At 35.7% G+C, this 23,928-nt stretch overlaps 1 protein-coding gene across 1 annotated transcript in view; it reads left to right on the forward strand.

The window, feature by feature from the left end:
• The window catches only part of LOC120626268, a 302,249-nt gene that overhangs the window by 245,884 nt on the left and 32,437 nt on the right, over positions 1-23,928 (forward strand). Inside the window, exon 2 of the mRNA XM_039893708.1 lies at positions 12,505-12,634. Coding sequence (XP_039749642.1) covers positions 12,505-12,634 — 130 coding nt within the window. The remainder of the gene's footprint in view (positions 1-12,504; positions 12,635-23,928) is intronic.

Raw genomic sequence — 23,928 nt, forward strand, 5'->3', positions numbered from 1 at the left:
AAATAAATATATTCAGTATCCATTAAGATCCAAGCAGTCGCTATTTCATTGCTGGAGTCAGTGCTAGAGCTAACATGAGTCAATTGTTTTTTTTTATAGTTATAGGGCGGGACCTTTGGGTACGGAACCCTAAAAATGGAGCTGTTATGACCGGTGCTAATACTTTGAAGCTTTACTGGAGTGTGTCCGACAGGAGACAGCATCTAATGCGAAAACCATTTGTGCGGAGAGCTTCTTGCTCTACACTTTGAGACGACCTCTTAGACCGGTCGCGTCGTCCTTTTACCGTAATACAATTTACTTTAAGGTTTTCTCTGATCTCATACAGCGTTGGAAAATAAATTGATTTTTTGGTATGAAATAAATGACTTTTTTAAGAGTTGAGAATGAAAAAAAAAAACGATGACGACAGTTCAGATAGAAAAATCTAGCAATCCGCTATTACACGTGAAACGCCGAATTCAAAATGTGACACCACGTCTAATGACCATAATTTTGTACCGCTTCTCAAGTCAAATCTCTGTATCTCGCTTATCAAGTATTTTGTGATGTCAAACTATCAGTTGATAAGTTTTTTGTTATCAATACTAAAACCAAAAATCTTTAGCTATATAAGGACTTAATAAGGCTCTATTTTCCCTATGACGTCACGAGGGTTCGCGAGTGTTAGCGTAAACGCGGGAAATATTTTTTTCAAATATTATTTGCAATTTCAGTATCAACAAAACCTTTAATTTCTGCAAAAATAAGAAATTTTTTGAAATAGTTAAATACTTCCAAACATCATACGGCAGTTTTCAAAATTAGTCATTGTGCCTGTTATAATAATGAGCGATCAAACTATCCTGCAATAAGCTTCGTTAAGTTGCAGGAGATCCTCTTACGTTTCCATTAAACGTTTCTCAGTCAGCGTCGCGGCTAATACAAACCCGAGCGGTCTTCATTAAACCACAGGAGATAGTGTTCAATTTCCAGCTTCTTTACAAAAAGTGAATAACTTTTCTCTTAGCAATGCTGTGTTAATTGCACGAACGCAGACGTGTGCGGGCGTGCATATGTGTGCGAATACGTTTGTGCCCACAAACACACACACACACACACACGCATATATATATACACACACTCTATCATTTTGAAGGAGCCTCCTTCAACATTGTTTCGTAATACGATTTCCTGTTGTATACTCGTATCAAAGCATAAAAGCTTTATTAAGGCCACGATCTATAAGAAAATAGTATCCCTTATAACATTAAACTATAATAATCGTTATTTCCAATCAAACCTACTGCATGTAACCCGACCAATAAACATCCAAACCGGAGTCATTAATCCGTAGGAAGAAGCGACTTATCGATTCCCATCATCCCCGTGAAGGTAAATTCTCCGCGAAGCGTTCAGAATTTCATAGAAGAATCCCCAATAACGTAGTCTCTTTGTCAGTAGACCCTGAATTATACGAAAATCTCTTTGAACCAGTGCAGCTTTTTGTCTTGTAATGTTTCATATATGCCTTTTGAACATTCCCGTAAAATTTGAACCGTATCATGGAAACGTTTCAACCTTCGTTACATCAGTTTCAAGCACTGCAGGTTTTTATTGGCTCTGCTTAAATTCAATTTACTTGCAGTACATGCCTCGTAGGTATCTAAACTTGGTATGTTTATTGTTTGTCAGTTGACGCTAGTACAACGTACAGTCTGTATCCTCTTTGGCTAATACTTTAATGTATGGTTGTTATGGTATATTTACTTTGATAGCTTGAACTTTCGTATTTAAATTTAAAGTTGAATATTTAGTTCGTAAGTAAAGCATTTTTTGAGAAAACTTTACCTAAAATCATGAATGATGTTTTACTGCGAGTATTACTGAAAAACGACTCATAACTTTCCCGACCAATTTAAATTTTGTGTCTGTCTGTCCGGGCATCACGTGAAATCTACTGAACGGATTTAAATAAAATTTGGTATAGTGGTAGCTGATATTCCGGGTCAACATATAGGCTACTTTTTATTCCGATAAACAATAAGCTTCTCCCGGGAAATGGGATGAAAATTTTTATCAATTTTACTTGATACCTCCGTTAAATTTGAATCGATTTTGTTAATATTTTTTTTTTTTATGAAACTGTATACTATCAAGCATGTGTTGTGTAATTTTAATGAACATCTGATAAATATTGTCGGAGTTAAAGGACATAAATCTTCACAGATAACAGAGAGTCGCAAGGCATATGGGACAACGATCCCATTTTACTTTTATTATAAATGCGAAAGTTTGTGAGTATGGAGGTATGGATGGTAATCATTATTACTTAAAACAAAAGTCCGGGAGGCTAAATATCTGACTGTTGAGGCACAATAACCGCTTTTTGTTATAATTTGTCAATCAAAACACGGGTACAATCTTAAGGTGACGTTCCTATCAAATCTTTATCCAAATAAATAGTTTTATAGTTAAAATGGAATATGTACCTACAAATTCCTCTTTAAATTATTCAAATTGGACCTATCGTTTAGACGTTACGACGGGTATAGAAATGCTTAAAAATATTTAAATTATATTTGATGCAGACGAAGTTGCGCGGGTCAGCTAGTATGGTTATAAAGTAAGACCTCTCTTTTCTTTGTATAAAAATAATTTTACAACAATCACCCTTAACTGGTTATTGTTGTAAAATTCTGTTAAATAATTACTTAAGAACCGTTCGCGTACGAAGTTTATATAGACTTCGCACATCATAGCGACTCAACACTGATTCAACTGAAAAAATAGCATAAACGCTGAGCTTTTTGTTAAGAAAGATGAAGCAGACTTTTTGACATTTACGTGCCAATAGTATTGGATGGCGAGTGGACCAGTCGTTGCCCAAGTTAAAAAAGGGTTCTTTTAAAATTAAGTTTTTTGTTCTAAAAAGGCTTTTTGACATTATATTATGCGGTCTGACGGCTGACCCTACACTATAAAGCTTACATTTTAATGCTATAATTTAATTCGATTAGATGTTAAGTCTATATTATGTGCGAACGCTATAATATGCACTTACGCCAATATTTGTTAAATAGTTAAGGTAAGTATAAGCGTTTTCATAATAATAACCACTCTATATGAGTCGAATCGGTGTTGAGTCGCTATGAAGTACGAAAAGTATTGACCAACGGGCTTCTCACACAAACAAATTACTTTCATTAGATGCTTACTCTGAAACGAAACTTCTAGTGCTTTTGAAAAATGAGTTTGCTTTGCTCCATTCACAATCCCCGTCTTTCCCGATTCTTTCTCCAAAGAGAACTTGAAACTTACTAGACTGTGATCTACAAGCATATCGATCTGCCTTTGTATTCTGTACCTTTCTTCGTAAATTTTCAATCCATGGGCAAACTTTCGAGACAATTCGAAACTAATAAAACTTTTTTTTTTTGTAATTAAGGTTATAATAAGACCTAATGATTCAATTTAACACTACTAAACTGTTTCTAATTTTTAGAAGTCCCGATGTACATTGAAAAATCTGCGAAATACGGGCAATATATATATATAGATTATATATGTGTGGCGTAATGTAATAGCAAAACCATTAAAATATAAAACATTAAAATCAGAAGGTCATTTAGATTTGCCAATTTGTTCAAATATTATTTCATATTTCATTTCATAAAAAGTACCTTTTTTGTGTACAACCAAACCAACCAAACATTACGAAATAAATGTCGGTTTCACAGATAGGTAAACATATAGAAATTTTTTATAATTTTTCTATATGTTTGTGTGGTGTACAATAAAAGTGTATTCATTCATTTATACATTCATAAGTACATAATTTACCTCTTAAAGTCTGTGAAGTATTATTTCGGTTTTAATATGCACGTTGTATATGTACCTACAATAACTGACGTTGTATGATATTTTATGAAATGTACTGTTTTTTTACAAGCTTTTTATTAGCTTCACCTGTATGTTTGTAAACGACTCCTTTAGACTTCGTTATGGCCACATTTAAGTCAAAGCACTTTAGGTTCATATTCTCAACAATGAATACATCTAAATATATAAACATTAAATGCTGTTCGTTAGTCTCACTAAAACTCGAGAACGCCTGGACCGATTTGGCTTATATAGGTCTTGAAATATTCGTGTAAGTTCAGGGAAGGTTTAAACGGTGAAAAAAAATACTCAAAACGACAGCAATATTCTGTATGTTGGTCACCCAATTCCTCTTACGCAGCTGGACCTATTTTGATGATATTTTGTGTGTGTTTTTCAATAGGTTCCTGGATGAGTTGAAAATAAAATTTGACCCGGTAAGTGGCGCTGCCTTACCAGGCAAGACGACTTCTGCCGGTTCCGCTAGTATTCAATACAGTAGAACCGACTTGTAATTAATTAATGTTTCATTAATATTTATGTTGAGAACTGTCTGGCATGCAGATTTCCTCACGATTTTCTCCTTCACCGTTGAAGCCAGTGATATTTTAATTGCTTAATTCGTAGTACCAGCCCGGCATTAAATGAATGAGCGTTGACCACCCCCGTACCTCGGAGAGCACGTTAAGCCATCCGTTTATTGTTTTCCGGGTTATTGTGACTAAAATGTGATAATTATTGTTCAAAGCTTACCAATTGACATTGGAGCTGCGTTGCGAGTTTAAGCTCTCAATCTGTCTACTCAATGAGAGAGGAAGCTGTGGGACGTGATATTTTTTATGTGCTGCCTTTTACAAGGAATATTGTTACTATAAATACGAGGTCAGTGCTCTGTCTCGAAAGTAGCTTTTGATAGTGCAAACTTTATTCGCAACCAGTATCCTTTTTTCATTTTTTTAATTTATTGATACATTAAGACGCACAAGTGACCGTACATTTTAGACATTGAATATAACATAACCAGTGGCCATTCTTATGAAAACGTGCATTTGACTACGTAAGTCTGTCTGTCGGAATTATGTACGGGTAGGCAGCGCTTTTGTTCATGTACGAAGCGCACGCAACTGACTCGGTGATCATTATATACCACGGACTTTCCACAAAGTAACCAACATTCTGTCCAATATTTTGTAGCTGAACAAGGATATCCGTGGGTGATCACGGATATCTTTGTGGGAAGATTCGGCTTCCAAAGTAAAACGATAGTGTTTTAGGTTAAAGCTAAATTTCGTGCTCAAGCAAGCATATCACGCATCAAAGTAACTCAGGTAACATCACGGATACAAGAGAAACTGGTTTTACTGCCAGCGTAAAATTTAAGATAAATTCCAACGAACCTTGAGGACTCAAATAAGCAAGTCAAAGTTAAAGGACTAAACCTTCTGTAGTATCTCTACTAATATTATAAATGTTAATGTAAGTTTGTTTGTTACGCTTTATTTATTTAACTCTTTATTTGTACACCACTATGAAGTTAGGAAAATAAAAAAAAAACAATAGAAATACAAAAACAGAAGTAGAATACAAAAGGCCCTACTTATCGCTTAATAGTGATCTCTGCCAGGCAACCGTAGAATTAGGAGAAAAAAGAGGAGAACATACTGCGGGTAGTACAAAAATGTTAAAATACATACATATACATGCGAGATAACACTTGTTAGCCCTACTGATCTAAACAGAAGCCCTTTTATATTACTAAACCTAGATTTCCAGGTCGGGTCAAATACTTAAGTTTTGATTTTTTGTTAAGAAAGTCTCAAAATGAAATTCAAGATATCCTTCCGCGTGCCTCGGAGAGTACGTTATGCCGTCAGTCCGCACACATTGGTGTCAATTTTGTGATAATTAATAACAATTAATGCAATATGCACACAAACCTACATTGGAGCAACGAGCTGTACCTATTATAGGTTATTAATCCTGCCTAAGGCCTTTTTTATCGTGGGAAAAATCCTGATGGATACGTCTCCCAACAGTGGGACTTTAATAGGATTTGCCTTAGAATGATGATGAAAATAATGTAAATTTTGCAGTCAGCTAACTGTATCTTTTTTTTTTATTTACTTTGGCTAAGCTAACTGTATCTGCTTAGGCATATAACTGAGGCTCAATATAAGTCAAATAAAATAGCTCGATATATTATAAAGTCTTTCATTGTTTGTTTTGCCATTTGAAGATCATCTTATCCTGAAATGGGACTTTAAAAGATCGAGAACTCCGATCCTCTTGAATCTTTTGTGTGTGGCATTGCTCTTTGTTCTTTATCTGAAGTACCTGAAGAATCCTTTTCAGCTATCTGATATTAAACTTTAAGTTTAACAGTGAAAAGCACTAATTTGCTGTTTTTTTGTTCAACCAGTCTAATACAAACTGTAGTGTGTATTTTACTGGTTGAACTATTATACTTTGATGTGACGATCTCTTATTGAGCACCTTTAACATGAGCCTGTATGCATTCGCTTTGATATTTTACAATAATTCATTATTATTGATGAATTTGAGTCGTAAATAGTTTTTAATACATTTTACTAGCTTCTGCACGCGACTTCCTTTGCGTGGACTATGGAACCTGGAAATTCTGAAATTTGGTCGCAAATAATTTTAAATTTTCCCTCGGGAACTACTTAAGGAATCGGGATAAAAGGTCGCGTTTGTTCTTTTCCATGTCAAAGGCTACATGCATGCCAAATTTCATTGAAATCCGTTTAGCCGTTTTTGCGTGATTGAGTAACAAACATCTATCACTTTTATAATATTAGTAATATTCTCTGTGTTGTTCCATAACTTGTTATCATGACTGTGATATATTTTATGAACGTATTTAATACTGATTTTTAACTTTAGAATTAGTGTTGATTGAGCATCAGTCATTACAAATCGTGGCTGGAGAAGTTAATTTTCAAACTACTGAATTGGGTGAATTTAATGTAGAATTATTTTTTTACAAAAATGTACTAAAGTACTAAAGAACGTAAAGTAGTATTATTTAATATTTAAAAGTGCATAGATCTCTAAGTGCGTCACGCTCAACTAAAATCTTGGATATTCGAATTAAAAATAACAAATAATTATTGATCATTTTAACGTATCTTTGAAATTTAAATACAATCTACAAATTGCCAAAAAACTAGCACATGAAACTAGTTATAGGTTTCATAGCAGAAAGCCAATTGACGCCACTCGTTAATCTAGACTTATCCGCCACCACATAAATTCGAGGACACCCTGGAGAGCACTGCCTGAAAATATATGGATGGAGCTTGATTTTCCAATTACGTGAAGTTTGGCGCTCATATTTACGTGGTAGGAATAAACTTTATCTCTAGCGCCTCTCTTTCACACTCATATCTTTAATTTGCCATGACAGAGAGAGAGAGGTAGAGTCGAAACTGTAGGTGTCGACTCGGAGAGCATAAATTTTCCTACTGGTACACAGTTAAATTACTTAATCGGGAATTGTTATTTATACTTGTCGAATGTTTCGTGCATGTTATTTGAAGTTAAAGCAAACTTCACACAGTTTCAACGCAATTCCTAATTATAAAGGACTTATAAATTAAAAGTTGATGTTCTAAACAAAGGAACAAACTTTTGCTTATAATGCTTTTTAGATATATAATTTCAAGGTTTTTCATCAAAAAGATATATATATCTTATCTATATGATATAATATATTTTTAATCCTGCATATAAACATAAAATACAGCAATGGCTTTAAATATTGGAAAGGGTTAAGTTAATATTTAGCTTATGCTTTACTTATCTAGTTTATCGACCGAACAAAATACGAATGTATATATATATATATATATATATATATATATATATATATATAAGATATGATATGACGCAAAATATATCACCATTGCAAACTAGATACCATATTAAACACCTAAGACTGTTTTCCCACCAGACAAGTGCTGTGTGTGTGTTGTCTAATAAGATATGTAACGGACAGGGTAAGATGTGCTTACATCGTTAACTCCCATATTTAGCAAGAATCTCTCTAAACAAAAAATATAACTTCTTTGAATAGTTTACCATCAGTGATTATTTTAGCTAAAAAAAATTATTATTGATGGAAAGCTTAGTATATCTCTTACTCTATTTGTGCACTTTTTAATATTGTGACTTTGCATTTGTTGTTATAAAGTTAGCTGTCTATAATTTCACCAAATTAATATGTTTTTTTTATTCGCTAAGAATTAATTATATCTCAAATAAAACAGTCAATTAATAATGTATTAAAACGCCATTCATCATCCCGATTTATCTGAAAGCTATCGTTTCGGAAATTTTAATGAAAACCCGCAGACAGCTGGGCTTAACGGCAATTTTATGCAAATCTACCTGCCGAGTGGCGCCATCAATGAAGCCATTACGCCGCTACTCGCGAGTCTCCTGAAAATTGTGCTTTTAATTTTTCTAAATTGGTCTCTTGTAAGATTTTATAGAGCGCCACCGATTCGCTGGTCTAGTTAACTACAAGACTGACCTAGTAGTTTATAGATTATTTATCTACGGATCACGTGATGGATTCCTGGGTTTTTCTGTCTCCATTCATTCTCAATACCAAACCGGATGGAACCTGGAACTTGGAGTAGGAAATTGCTTGCAGCAATAAGGCCGCCTTTGCATGCCTACATTTTATTATTCCTTTCTTGTTTTTGTTGCGTGCAATAACCTCCCTCGCTTCCTCCCTTTTGACGACCTTCCTGGAGTAACGGTGAGCGCAGTGAGTTTAAGTGGGAGGTCTGGGGATTTTATAATTTCTGGCTAAGCGATTTAGTGTTCCGGTGCGATGTCGCGTAGAAGCCGATTAGGGGTATGAATACCATGCTCCCCAACAGGTTAGCCGGTACCATCTTAGACTGCATCATCACTTACCGCCAGCTATGACTGCAGTCAAGGGCTAACTTATAGTAGAATAAAAAAAAATATTTGTTCTAGTTCTGGAGTACGGCATTGGACGATGCCTATCACTGTGCCCCGGAGAGAACGTTAACCGTTTTATTTGGCTAATTTTATCATCATTAGTGATGTTAAAACAAGTTATAATTAGTGTTAAAGCTATTTGTAACAGTGTAGGCGGTCAATGATCCCTCTGATCGTTCAAATTTTGACGTCTTTTTATTATTACTAATAATTGTCGGACCAAACACATGACCTTGACATGACAACTTGGGTTAGTGGAAAATCATTGCCTATTAACAGAGCAACACAGAGAGCATTACAGAGCTGGACGTGCAAGGAACGCATTCTGCAACGCGCCGCCCTGTGTCCATCAACCTAGGGCATAGATGTTAGGATTCATGTGCCTGTTTCAACAACACTAAACACGCCCTTCCAACATTAACACAGCATTGCAACTATGCTGGTTACCGTCAGAAATAAGCATGGAGGTCCGTGTTAGTACTTCCCCGGACGAGCTTTGTCACAAAAGGCTTTACTACCACTACTACACTGTGCCTCGAAGAGTACGCTAAGAGATTTGTTTGGACAATTATAATCCCTATCCCTACTAATATTATAAATGTCCATGTAAGTTTGTTACGCTTTCACGCAAAAACTACTTAACCGATCCCCATGATACTTTGTACACATATTCTTGGAAGTGTAAGAAGTAATATAGGATACTTTTTATTCCGATATTAAGCTCGGTTCCTTTGGGAGAGGGGATCAAAGTGTTTGACGATTTTACAACATAACTCCGACAGATTATAACCGATTTAAATAATTAGTTTTGTACATAGAGGTTATAATATGTGATTATGTTCCCCAATCTTTGTGTAGATCTGATGAATGCGGTTGGAGATAGAGGACAGAACTCCTCAACGGACAGCAGCAAACCCCTCATTTAAGGCTTAGCGATACTGAATACTTTAATTTTTTACTAAATTATTAAACTAAATTGAATGCCACATCAAAAAACAAAATCAAACGCAGACGAAGTCGCGGGCAACAGCTAGTATGTTATAATTCGTGTTAACACAATTTTTTTCATTTCAATACAATAACGCCCTTAACTGCAATCTGACCTGGTGTTAACTGCTAAGTCTAAGATGATAGCGGGCTGACATGTTAGTGAGTATGGCAGTTATATTAAACCTATAGGGATATAGGTTTCCTTAAACGCTAAATCGCTTAGCTAGCTTACGTATTTTTCAGCTGGGTAGTAACTAGCCACGGCGAAAGCCTCCCACCAGACGAGAGTAGAGAAAATTCAAAAATTATAAATTCTCTAATTGCCCCTAGCAGGAATCAAACCCGGGACCTCTAACTAAAAATCACAACGCTCACCGCTGCGCCAGGGAGTTCGTCAAATTGAATTTGGCGCAGTAAACACGTTCAACGCTCTCTCAAATCCCTCACGAATGTGGTTAAATTTTGGACATTTCGTATATGACAACGATTTCAATGACACTGTGAATCTGGATCCAGACAATTTAGGATAAAATGGTAATCGTTATGTAGAGAAGAAAAGAATAGTCCAAGAATCTAGAATATTTTTCATAATACTAAAATGCTATTTTCCTACTGTAGCGTAGTGAATCAAAGGCAACAATTTTTCGGTCCATTTGCTAGCGGTCGGTGGACGTGTGCGACGTCAGCGTGCGGCAACGTGATATTGAGCTTGCTAAATCTAACCTAAATACTTTCAGAAATATTTTTGCAAGCAGTTGGAATTTGTCGCAAAAGTAATCTAAAGTCACTAACGTGATACTGTTTGCAATTGGATTAAAACAGGCGAACTTTGCGGAATTTCATGATATATTATGAAAATTAAGCTTATTTGCTATAGTCCGCGAAAAGCAGGAGAATCTGTATGGTGTTATTTATAATTTCTTCAATCCTGATACTTGCAATGAATAATAGTTTAACTTAACAATTATTCATTGTAAAGTCAACATCTCCTGAGTATGCTCCGGTTTCGGAGCGAAACGTACGTAGAGGGTACATTGCCAAAGAACTGTTTAGTGTGGAGTATAAGGATTGAAGAAATTATAAATGACAGATATATAGCTTATTTGTTTGCACGAGGCGCCAATAATTAGTATTAGGTTTTTCTATAATAAAAAAAAACCCTAGCCCGGAGTTTGGATATGGGCGGCGACTCACCCCCGTAGTTGGAAAACACTCCGGGAAACTGTGTGTTATATTGTTGTTTGTATAGATATATCTACTTTAATAATGGTTCGCTGGGACTCGATGTAACGACACCGACATATAATGCAAAATATTCATTCTAGATTCGGGAGAACTTTACACTAAAATCAATGTATGTGTTCTTGCAGCTCTGAAAAATCATATGACTTACTTGTGTCGGTAAGATTTTTTTGCTGATATATAGTTGTTCGAGGATCGATAGGTTTTTGATCTTGGTAGTCTACGGGGTAATAGATTTAAAAATCTTAGGTTTTTTTTGTTTTAATTTAACTCAACCACTATCCCTAACAATCCTGTATAAAGCCTTTACGCACGGCATATTTTATCTACTGTAATGTAAATTAATCCTCGGATAAAATCAAATTAATTTGCGTACTAAAATCCACTTCAAATTACAAATAAGCTCCCTTAATTATGCATAGTTTGTTTTACGTTCAAACAGATAATAGTTAGGATTAAAACTGTTATCATTGGAATTGAAATAGGTTTTGGACGATCAAAATTAGCAATATTATGCAAATTTAAGTAAATCAGTTTAATTGTTTTTTTTTTAGTTGATCTTATCAACTAAAAAAAAAGACACTTTTATCTTCCAAATTGGATTTTTTACGTACTTTATTCTCGCACGTAGGGAAAAGGCAAAGGTATATCACCGTACAGCCATGCGTTCAGTTTTCGATACTCATGTCCAATTCGATTGTAAGGCATGAAGCTATGTCTTCAGTTTTTTTGTTTTTCCAAACTACAAACGTAAGGAGATTTTTTTATAATATAAGATGTACTTATCAAGCCTGGTTGATAGAAAATGCCTATTCATTCTTGCTGTGAAGGTACTCAAGTTATACGTAGGAGTAAATGCTGGAAGGGCGTTACGCACTCAAATGTATCAAAAATGGAACGCTTAATAAAGGTCCAGCATATTTTATGACAATCTATTTATCTTTTCTAGAATTATTATTACTGACCTCATACGTTGGGGTTTCCTCTTTTTTGAGATCGCAGATATGATATCACATTTTAGAAACCATTTTTTTTACAAATTAGCCCTTGACTGCGATCTCACCTGGTGGTAAGTGAAGATACAGTCTAAGATGGTAACGCGCTAACGTACACCTCTAATCGGTTTCTACGCGACATCGTACCGGAACGCTAAATCGAATACATACATAAATACATTTTGTCGGTGGGGTGGTAACCACAGCCAAAGCCTCCATCCATACCATACCGAGAAAAAAAAAAAAAAGATGAAATCGGTAAATTCGTTTTAATTTATGGCGTATTCAAGGAAAAAAATAGGGGTACACTTTTATATATATACTTGTGTTTTCTAGCAGGGCTCTCAGTTTTATTTTTTAGCTTTAATTTGTATGTGCTCACTTAAGCAGTTTTAACTTGAATTTGTGTGCTTGCTTGCAGGGTTGTCACCATTCGTGAGGCACTGGCAGCCGGCGGCCTACGAACCGGTGGTGAGGCCACGAAGACGCCGGGCCGTGCCGCTCACCCCTCCCCCCGCTACGCTACGCCTTGCGTTCACAGCACACAACAGGTAAAAAATTAAAAACTATGAAATTAAATGAAAAACTACTATGTTATTCTACTAGTCAAGCTCTTTCATTTGATGCCTATATTAAAGGAGTTGTGAAAGAAAAATCCAATTCGCCATTTTGTGGGGGGAGCCATCTTGGATTTGAAGTTTGTCATAGTGTATTCTGCTAGTCAAGCCTTTTTATTTGTTATCCATATTGAGATGAAAAATATGTAATCCGCTTTTTTGAGGCGGCGCCCTTCTTGGATCGATCTTTATTAAACATAGCTTAGAACACTTTCACCTAATTCACCTTTCAAATTAAAAAAAAACAAAATCAAAATCGGTTCACCCGTTCGATACCACAGACAAGACACACACACACGAACAAACACGCAGAACTTATAGCATTCATTATCGGGCCATACCCCGTCATTTTTGCGTCGGGGGTTAAAAAAGTATAACCTAAGTTAACTTAGCTAACCTGCATTTTGCATTCTTTCAAATAAATTGGTCCGTGGGTAGGGGAGCTCCTTGTATTAATTCTATTTCCTGAGAGCAATCATTATTTTATTTATCGGGAAGATACCCACGTCGCGTGACTCGCGGACATATTAAAACCTCGTGGCTTTATCTGTATTAGACGGGCACTTTGATGAAACCTCCAGCTATATTAATTTGTTACGTGAGCACTGGAATAAATATACTGTTGCATTTACATTGTAAGGACGCTGTAATTGTAGTTTTAATGCTTGGTTTTTATTATTCGTGCATTTCGAGGTAGACTTTTATTATTGCATGGTAGGACCGACGTTGTGCACTTAATATATACATCAATGCAATGCCTTATTTTAATCATAATTGAAGGGTTTGATATTTCAACAATGTACGTAACTTCCAATTTTAAATATATAAATATGGGCTAAATAATTATTTGATTTAAAGATTTCACATTTTCTAATTTTAGGTATACTTAATATTTTACAATTAATTATTGTTTTACTGAGGTTTTACTTACTATCATCATACACCCACCTAATATATAATCTGACGTTTCAATTTAATTTAAGGTTTGACTAATTAAATATGTAATTCTAAAAATTATATTATATATTTTTATATCAACCTCAGTTTCATTCAAATGTTGTAAGCAAGAAATGGCTGTATGCATGTAGGTAATTTGTGTTTGTGTTTGAAGAAATAAATGTAATAAAAACTGTAAACTGATTTTTGTACTGATTACGTCTGCTATGTAATGTGACCTGATCAAAAACTTGCGTATACCACTGGTTAGAGGGTTTAGTACCGTAGCATATATATACCCGAAATTTCAAATTATAATTAATTAATCATTAAATATATCATTTATTTACTTATACTTCTTTTACTTTATTTTTAAAATTTTCAACAGTGGAATAATAAAAGAAAAACAAAAAACACTATGAAAAATTAAAAAAAAAAACCACTCCTCCGCTTGCGGGGCTTTTGAGTACCCAAGCAACCGTTGCGGCGGTCAGGTCTCCAGAATGAGGACCCTTCTCACAATACGTGCCGTTTCAAGAATTACTGTATTAATTAATTTATTATTATTATGTGTACTGATTGACAATTTATACGTAGCTACATAAGTACTAATTGATAAAATGCATACTTTATAACTATAATAGCTGTGATTCTTTAAGATCCTCATTAAAATGATGGTAGAGTTCCAGATATATTTTTCTGTTGCACACGTACAAATTACATGACCTTCGGACCTATTTGGCAGCCCCAAAGAAATAGAATAGGACATAGGTACATACGAAGAACAGCAATTTTTGTTCTTCGATTCTATGTGTCTACTCTATAAATAGAAAGGGCAGATCTAAACAATATTATTTCCATTCTACATCATACAAAATAACTTTTGGATGGAAGGACTAAAACAATAAGGTTTTTACATAAATTAATGGTAATTCAATCACATCCCAATAAACTTGAAACAAGCTTACATAAATATCCCTTTACAGAAATTAAACCTGTCTCTTTGTTGCTACCACCGTTTGGAATGTAGATTATTATACTGATGTTTCGATACTCGAAAACGACGCTACGATTGAAAGAGTAAAAACCTCTTAATATAGGCATTGGTCTGGTTGTACAAACTGATATCGGATGACATCAAAGGGATGCGGAATTAATTCAAGCATCCGCGCGTACGTTACATGAGGTATTATCATGAGTAATGAGAGATTGCGTCCAATTATATCGACATTAAATATCGCTTTGACTGTTTCTATGTGAAATGTATAGACTTACGACCAGAGCTTGTATGCTCGGTATCCCTTACTTATGTTAATAAAGCTTTGTAACTGCAAGTCATTATCATAATCAGGAGATGTTGACTTTACAATTATTCATTGTAAAGTCAACATCTCCTGAGTATGCTCCGGTTTCGGAGCGAAACGTGCGTAGAGGGTACATTGCCTAAGATTTGTTTGGTGGAGTATAAGGATTGAAGAAATCATAAATCACACCATACAGATTCTCCTGCTTTTCGCGGAGTATAAATTAAGCTTAATTTTCATTATCATGGATTTCCGCAAAGTAACGCCTGCTTCTATTTAATATTATCATAATCATCATATCAACCCTTTACCTGCACACTACAGGGCACGGGTCTTCTACCATAAAGAGAAGGATTTTTCACGCTGGTCCAGTTCGGATTGGTGAACTTCACACGCCTTTGAGACCGTTATGAAGAACTCTCAGGCATGCAGGTTTCCTCACGATGTTTTCCTTCATCGACGAAGCAAGTGATATTTTAGTTCGCACATAACTAGGAAAGTGAGAGGTGCGTGCTGGGATTCAGACACGGCCCTCCTATAGTGAACCACTAGGTTATCACCGCATTAAGTAACTGCAAGTAATTTGTATTCACACAAGGAAATATTTTTTTCAAAATCAATAAAACGTTATTTTTAATGATGCTCTGGCTCTCCTTCTCTCTATGTACATCAGAGACAAATCTGTTTTATTGTTTAAATAATTTAGATAACGCTACTTTTTCAAGATACGGAACCCTTAATGCGAGAGTCCATTTCGCACTTCGACAGTTTTAGTTAGGTATGAAAACTAAAAGGAAAAAATCTACATTCGGCATTATTAAATATTGGATAGAAGCAGGGCGTTCATCATCTGTCTGCGCCTTTTCCCATCATCTGGGGTCGGCTCTCCTTGTCCGTTTCCTCCATTCAAGACGGTTTTGACGGATAGAAGCAGGGCGTTACTTTGGGGAAATACATAATACGCCATAATGAAAATAAAACTTTTAAAAATAAAGTGGAACAAGGAGTTTTAATACAAATATTGTTATCTCTTACGATTTAAACCAACGTTATATTATATATTCTATTAGCACATAATTAAATTGTATGATAATTAATTAATGAATCAATTAACAACGTCTAGAATACATTAACCTCAATTAGGATCTATTGTACGCCTAAATAGAATTAGGGGGTGGGATACAATGCATCATCAGTCTTCATTACTCAATTACGGGAATGCACCTGATAATATAATTTAGGTTCAATGCTCTATTCATAAATTGATTACTAGACATCACAAACATGAATTTAATGAAGCTATGATAATTGATATACTACTAGCCTGCGATTTCGACCGCGTTTGTTTGGGTATTTTTCAATTTATCTAAAACCATTAAACGTCTGAGTAAAAATATAGATAGGTACGCTTTTTTTTGTCTTCATTATAACAATAATAATTTATTCAAGCTTGAGAATTTAGATTTGAATGCCCTATACTCTGCGGTAGCTCTATTATAAGTTTTGTCAAAATCGGGTTTGCTGCTAAGCCGTGCAAATTTTATTGTTTATTTTCTTTAACACGTGGAAACGGTGGCTATTTGCTATTCCGGGGTATTTATCCGCGTCTCCAGGATACAAACTTTCTACGATCTTAACAAAATTTGGCATATATAATGCATGCATCCTGGAGATGGACAAACAGTACAGGGCGGACTTTTTATCCCGGGAAAACCAACAGTATCTGCAAGATTTGGATAAAATTGACTTTCCATTTTAAACCTTAAACAGAATTTGCACGCCTTATATGCACTATGCTGAGCCGCGTAGAAACTGATTATAGATATGCTTAATTCGAACGCATTTTTACTTGTATCAAAAATCGCTCAACGTGGCTAAAGATGTTTTCAGTTCAAAAATAACATCTAAAGTAATCACCTTATTCCCTTTGAATGTAGTGCACACACACAAACACGCACACATGCACACATGAACACGCTCGCACACACAAACACAAACAGACAAGTTTTGCGTACGTCGCTTCCGATGGATTGAAAGGCGCTGGAGTGACTTGTGTATTTTTATTTTGTGTATTTGTACCTTAAGTATTGAAATGAACATAAAAGGGTAGCCATCGAAATCTCCAAATGTAAGGAAAAGTTTCTCCAGACCGCTTGCATTAAGAAACATCAAAAAAAAACAGACGAAATATAAGCCTAACTCGCCTACTGATGCTAGGGTTCCGTATCGTGAAGAAAACGTAAATATAATTTTTTGCAAATATCTCTAAATTATGTCCAACTTTGGTATATAATTATTGTTCTTTTTGTGTTCTATTTGCATGTTCTATAATAGAATATGAAGTTTAGTTATATAGTAATAAGGCTCTATGGGAGCTCATGTTCACCGAATAAATTTCATTTAATTTTAATTTCATAGTCATTTCCAAACAAATGAAATGTTTAGAGATTTGATTTGTTTGATTTGATTAAATTTATTGACTATGATTATTACTGATTTCCAAGAATCATAGCTCGTTTGATAATCGTAAACATTCCATTTGTTACAGACAAACTTTAGAGATACTTATTCAGACAATTTTAATTTTACGTCAAAAACTATAAAAACTTTTATAATGTAAAAATTGAGCTCTTCAATCCAGCTCAACTCTGAATGCCTAATCAGACTAATCAGACCCAAATCAGCTTCTTTTAAGCAAAACTTGACAACCTTTCATTACTGTTTGAACTTTCAAGTCCAGTCTTAATCAATAACCAAATGGACTGACAGACACATACCATAAGACAATCCGAGTCACAGCAAAACAAACAGACGTAACTGAAGTTTCAAAGGTAGGCACCATATTGGTAGACTTTACACGTCCTTGAGGCCATTATGGAGAACTGTCAGGCAAACAGGTTTTCACACGATTTTTCCTCCACCGCTAAAGCAAGATATATTCAATTGCTTAAAACACACAAAAGACTAATTAAAGAAAAGTTAAGTGCTGGGGTTTGAAGTCCTATCTATTTCAGTTCGGTAATTACCGATGTGAAAAAAAATTCTACCTTTACTAAAATTGATGACCTTTACGAAGTCGGCTTTACCTGCATGCAGATTTCCCCACAATGTTTTCCTTCACCGTTATAGCTTAAATAAAACACTAACTCCAAAAAGATAGGGGATTGCTGGATTCAAACTCGATCTCCCAAAACGGAAACCGAAGCATTATCCTCATATAGCTTAAGCTATCACCGCTGCATTTTAGAATACGGAACCCTAAAAAAACTATCCATGTTTCCTAACCCTCGGTGGGCAGACCCTCGCCACGTCTGAGCAAATCGAAGATATTCCAGACTAATCCATTTGCTAAGGCCCAGGTTAAGCTTAGTACACACCTGGGACAGATTAGACAGGGACCACTTTTATTTAATACTCTGTACTGTAAAATGTTGATTGGACACGTGACTTTCTTATAGTCTGTCATCGTGAAACCTTTTTGTATTTTTATTTCACTACACGTCAGCCCTTGATATATCACCTGGTGGTAACTTGGTAAGTGATAATGCAGTTTAATATGAAGACGGGCCAACCTGTTAGAGGTTTTTTCATTCCACTACAAGTTACGAGTAGCTCTTAAATGTAATCCCAACTAGTGGTAAATGATAAACTGTTATAGACATGACACTTATAATAAACCCACACAGCTAATCTGTTGCTACGCGACAATGTACTGGTATGCTAAATCACTTAGCGACACATCTTCTGTGCTTCTGTGGTAACGAGCCCCAGCCGAAGCCATCCAGAACAAACCAGTGCAACTTCAGAAATAATAAATTTCCAAACTACCTCTGCCGGGTATTGAACCCGGAACAACTTATAACAAAAATAATCCTCGAGTAACAAGTAGACCATGTTAAACTCTACATAATATTAGTTAGGATAGCGCTCACCGCGTTTACGTTAATAACCGACTTAGTACCGATACCTAGACTCCCTCAACTCATTTCCGGTGCGCAGGTGTGGGCGAAGCTTAATGCCACAACCCTGTGGCATGCCTGCATTCCCTTAATTAAAACGTTTCCAATCGGACCAATACCTACCGATGTTTCATGCCCTTTTATACCGACCTCAATGAAAATAAAACGTTCAAACCGCCGTTTTTACGTCACCGATGCAAGGAGAGTCGTTTTTTTATAGTCATAAGTGATTATCGTAACTGATTATTATGTTTATGTTGTAATTGCGCCTATTGCTTTATTGTTTATATATGTAATCTAGATTTGGCCTCATTTTAGTAATAAGATAAACCCTTAACCAAAATGGTTTGTAACGCTGTTGGATTACTAATAAATAAAAAATTGGTTGTCTGTAAAGTCGGCTTACTGATGATAGTTGAACGTGACAACGTCGTAAGAAAATACTGATGGAATGGTTGCATTTTTCAAAAGAAAATTTTAATTTTATTTGTTTGATAGATATTATCGTTGCTATAAACAATTGACACCACATTCACTTTCACTGCACTTCATCCTTGCCGAAAACATGTAAATGTATTATTGTATAGAAGCTGTCCACGCGGACGCATCGCTCACTCAAGTAGGAGAGAAACAGATGTCAAACGCGGAGGCCGACTGTGCCTCTTTGTCGCTCGTTCCGCGCTCTCGCTTGCACTTCAAGCCTTGAATGGAACGCCTCAGAGCGAGGTAACGCCGCATGCGTCATGTTTTTTCGTGCGTGCAGCCGGCTCCATCGAATTATAAGACGTTGTCACGTCAATAAATTACTGTCCGACACAGCAGATGGAACACCTAGTGGTAAGTTGAAAAACTATGTGCAACACTTTCCATGAAGTATTCTTCGCAGAGCGTGCGAAGAATACTTCATGCAAAGTGCCGCCCAGGGTCCTAGCCCCAAAGTAAGCGTAGCTTGTGTTATGGGTACTAAGATGACTGATGAATATTTTTATGAATAATATACATGAATACTTAGAAAATATATATAAACACCCAGACACTGGAAAACATTCATGCTCATTACAAAAATATTTTCCAGTTGTGGGAATCGAACCCACGGCCTTTGACTCATAAAGCTAGGTCGCTGTCCACTGCGCCAATCGGCCGTCGGGATATAAAATCTATTGAATAATATATTCGAAGGTCGGACCAGGGGATTCAACCTGTGATCGGTAGCTAAACATGATCACCACTAGACCAACGAGGCACTTGTAATACCACCCACCCACAGATAATAAATACCAATGGTTTAACTACTTCGCCAGAAACGTGTACAACGAAACTTGTTGCAGGAAGTTTATTCCTAGGAGATGACCTGTATTGTAACTAGATCTCTATTGAAATACCAATAAAGTAACAATATAGGCGAGGAAGTGGGCGATTGCTCAATCAAATTGTCTTTGTTATCATTCTAGAGTGATTGATGTCAACGAACTCTATACAGCTCACGAGCTTTAGAATTGTTTATCAAGAAAAAGAACATTCCTTAATAGGTAATATAAATTTTTCAAGAGAAAAGCACAGAAATCTTTTTTTGAGGTGAGTACCTATAGGTTTATATACAAATGAACAGACTCTAACGAAACCAGTTTTCTTCAGAAGTCTGGGCCGTGCACCAGAACATTCTTTCGATAGCGGGCCACATCTGGCAACTCGCTCCTGTGATGACCACTATGGCTTTTTCAAGCACATAGGATTCTGGGTGGGGGTGTTGTGTTAGAGCAGTACAACACCCCAAAGTCCTAGCTTCCTGTGTAGAAATGAACTTTCGTTAAACGAGTACAGTAAGGGCCTGATTATATAGCCCCTCTGTATAGCTCATCTCTATAACATGATAACGAAAATAGTACTGACCCTGTTTAATCCGATATCAGAAGTGTGATATATATTTTCGAGATTGCAAACAAACAATCAACATTTTGATTAATGCGTTATACCCTGTTGCTGCCAGAATACCGGGGATTACCCCGCTCACGGGCGCTAATGGAACATTGAGGCCTTAATGCCAACTAGTTAGTTTGCTGTTTTAACGGCTTGGCTCTTACCAAAGAGCTTTTACATGCAGATATCGTACATAGCGTAATATTGCTGCTATTGCAGCCGCATTTCCATTGCGCGAGTTAATGTGTGCAGGAATGCTATTTACCCTACGTTAGTTAGATAGATGGATAGATAAATTCTTTACTGCACACAATTAAGGGATACTACACTAAATATTGGAAACAGAAATATAAGAACAATTATTATAATAATATTCTACTTCTTAAATAATATTATTATTATTATTCTATCATTTATTGTTTTTTTTTAATTCTTAACAATGCTAAATTATATAAATAAAAACAACACTATTTAAAAATTAATAAAAAAGACATACATATCTCTTCTTGCGGGGCTTTTGAATGCCAAAGCAGCGGTCAGGGCTCCAGAGTGAGGAACCTCCTCACAATACGCGCCATTTCAAGGACTAATGCCTTCTGATTCCGACCCCTGACAACTAAGCGAAAGCTTAATAATAATATCATATCACAGTAAAAGTGCCGAAACTTAATTGCGTTTCGGCCTGATCATTCGGCTTCACCGAACGCCTAACAATATCAGTATCACAATGCCGCAGCCAAGGTTAATCCCAGAGATCTACGGGCGAAGTTTTTTTGACAAATTGTAAAAATATTTCGCGGGGGATAACGGAGTTTAGGAGAGCGAAAACGGTGAAAAGTTGGCAGTTCGGTGTCGGTTACATAATCAAAATGTCCCTTGCCATATGACGCGATGTTCCCTCAACGAATGCCGAAAAAAATGTTTAATGATACGGAACTTTGGATTTATACTACTTGTTTGCCCACGTTTCACGTCGTTATTACGGTTTTTTTTTAGAAATCCCGTGGGAGCCGTTGGTTTTCTGGAATAAAAAGTAGCCTACGTTACTCTCCGTCCTTTTAACTAAATCTTTGCCAAAATGAAGGTCTCTCCTTCCTTCATGCCCTAACTAAATAATCAATCTATTTAGTTAGGGCGTGAAGGAAGGACAAACAAACTATTTTTAGAGTTCAAGTAAATAAGCCTATAAGAATACTGTTTTGTGTTTACACGAGTAATGCTATATTTGCAATGTTGTTCGAAATACAAAATGTCCTTTGTTTATTATACCAAGACAAAGTTACTCAACTTTCATGAAAATCCGTTGAAATATTGCAGAATTATGTGCATTTTTTTCCAGGATGCAAAGTAGCCTATGGCATTGTCCGGAACATAAACTTACTGACCTACTAAAAGGTGAGGTACCATAAAGGACTCCCATATCTCGGAAACAAGGCAAAAATAATAAAAACTTAAGCAGTAAAATGATAAATCAATCTCCATTTTCCCTTAGATTAATACTCCAAATTAATGGTTACGAATACGAAATAGGAGACGCAAATATTTCAGGCACATCTGAAATATTTGCTTTGCTATTATTCGTAACAGATATGCCTACCCGTCTACTAAAATATTTCAAATATGGGAATAAAGCCATGTCCCTAAACATAAAATTACTCAATTCCCCAAAATTGTACCCTATAACTATCAGAATAAAGTGGTGTTTTCGAATTAGGCGATCTGAATCCGCCACCAAATTTCTAACTGGATTTCCGTATTAATTACCTGAGCATCGGCCGCGCGAAATCTGCAGAGTTATATTTATCTTCGTATAAATATTTATAAGTTGGGTTTATCTGGGAAGTTATTTGTCCGCGGAGACAACTAATATGATTAATTTTCCGGATTTGATTGACTTTATTGTTAGAGAGCCGATGATGGAGCGACTCCTTTTTAATTAATATAGTTAATATGAGATTGAGAGTGTGCTCAACAACTGTTTGATCAAGTTCCTCCTTAGCTTTTTACCGCGAGGCACCGTAAGGATCTGCATCCCTACATGGTTGATATACCATGGACGCGTTAACAGCCCGTTACCATTAGCCCGCTAACATTTTAACTGGATCATCACTTACCAGTACTACAGTAGGTTAGATTGCAGTTAAGGGCTAACTAATACACGCAGAAAAAGAAACTTTTAGTATTAATTTACGTCTTGACATTCTTAATTATATATTATGAATTATTTTGTAAACTTCAAAGTGGTTGGTACAAACAGAAACTAATTAATAACGTACTAACTATCTACCACAGTCTATTGTGAACTTTTAGGTCAAAGACATAACTTAATTTATTCAAATAGACGTATAGACTGCTGGTTTTTACTTGCCCTACGCAAACGAAGTCTGTTGGAGAAGCTATGACGTCATGATATGATGCCCCATTAGCTGTTAGCCCTTATTAACCACATTTAGCAATTACTTAATTAAACAATCAATTAACTGCTTAACTTTACTTGTAAGCTTAACCGGAACTGCATGTACAACGTGTAATCGAATTACGAAATACTTCATAAGGAATCACCCTGTAAAAATATTAAATCAAAACAAGCATATTTATTTTTCCATAAAAATGAATAAGTGTTTAAAACGTATGCTTCTTTTAATCTAATATTTTTAAAAGGTGATTCCTTATGGAATATTCTTATTCTACAGTACTTACTTCAACAGTATTTAGTAATTCGGTTGCACGTTGTGTAAGATTCTACCATAACGCTTTGCGCACATTTCTACGACGATAGATAGATTATACGATACAGACGAAAGGACAGGAGAGGACCCTTCTCAAATATCTACTTCATGTTAAATCTCCACATTACCATCTATGAAACGAGACAGTGATTAATACAGGTCCGTAAATCAAAAACAAAGTGGCAGTTTAAATTGCCAACTTTTATTAGAAAGTCCAACATTGCCCGTCCGTCCTTATTTGGGTGGCTCAACACTGAAAACTCGGAAAAGAACTTATTAGAGAACGCAATTTCCCGGAGCCATTACTCATTTCAGAACAAGCCGGGCTTTCAGCTCGTCCTCGACTGACACACTTTAAAAGCCATCTCTTAAAACCTTACATC

The sequence above is a fragment of the Pararge aegeria genome, chromosome 9, assembly GCF_905163445.1.
Source record: "Pararge aegeria chromosome 9, ilParAegt1.1, whole genome shotgun sequence".
Taxonomy (NCBI): Eukaryota; Metazoa; Arthropoda; class Insecta; order Lepidoptera; family Nymphalidae; genus Pararge; species Pararge aegeria.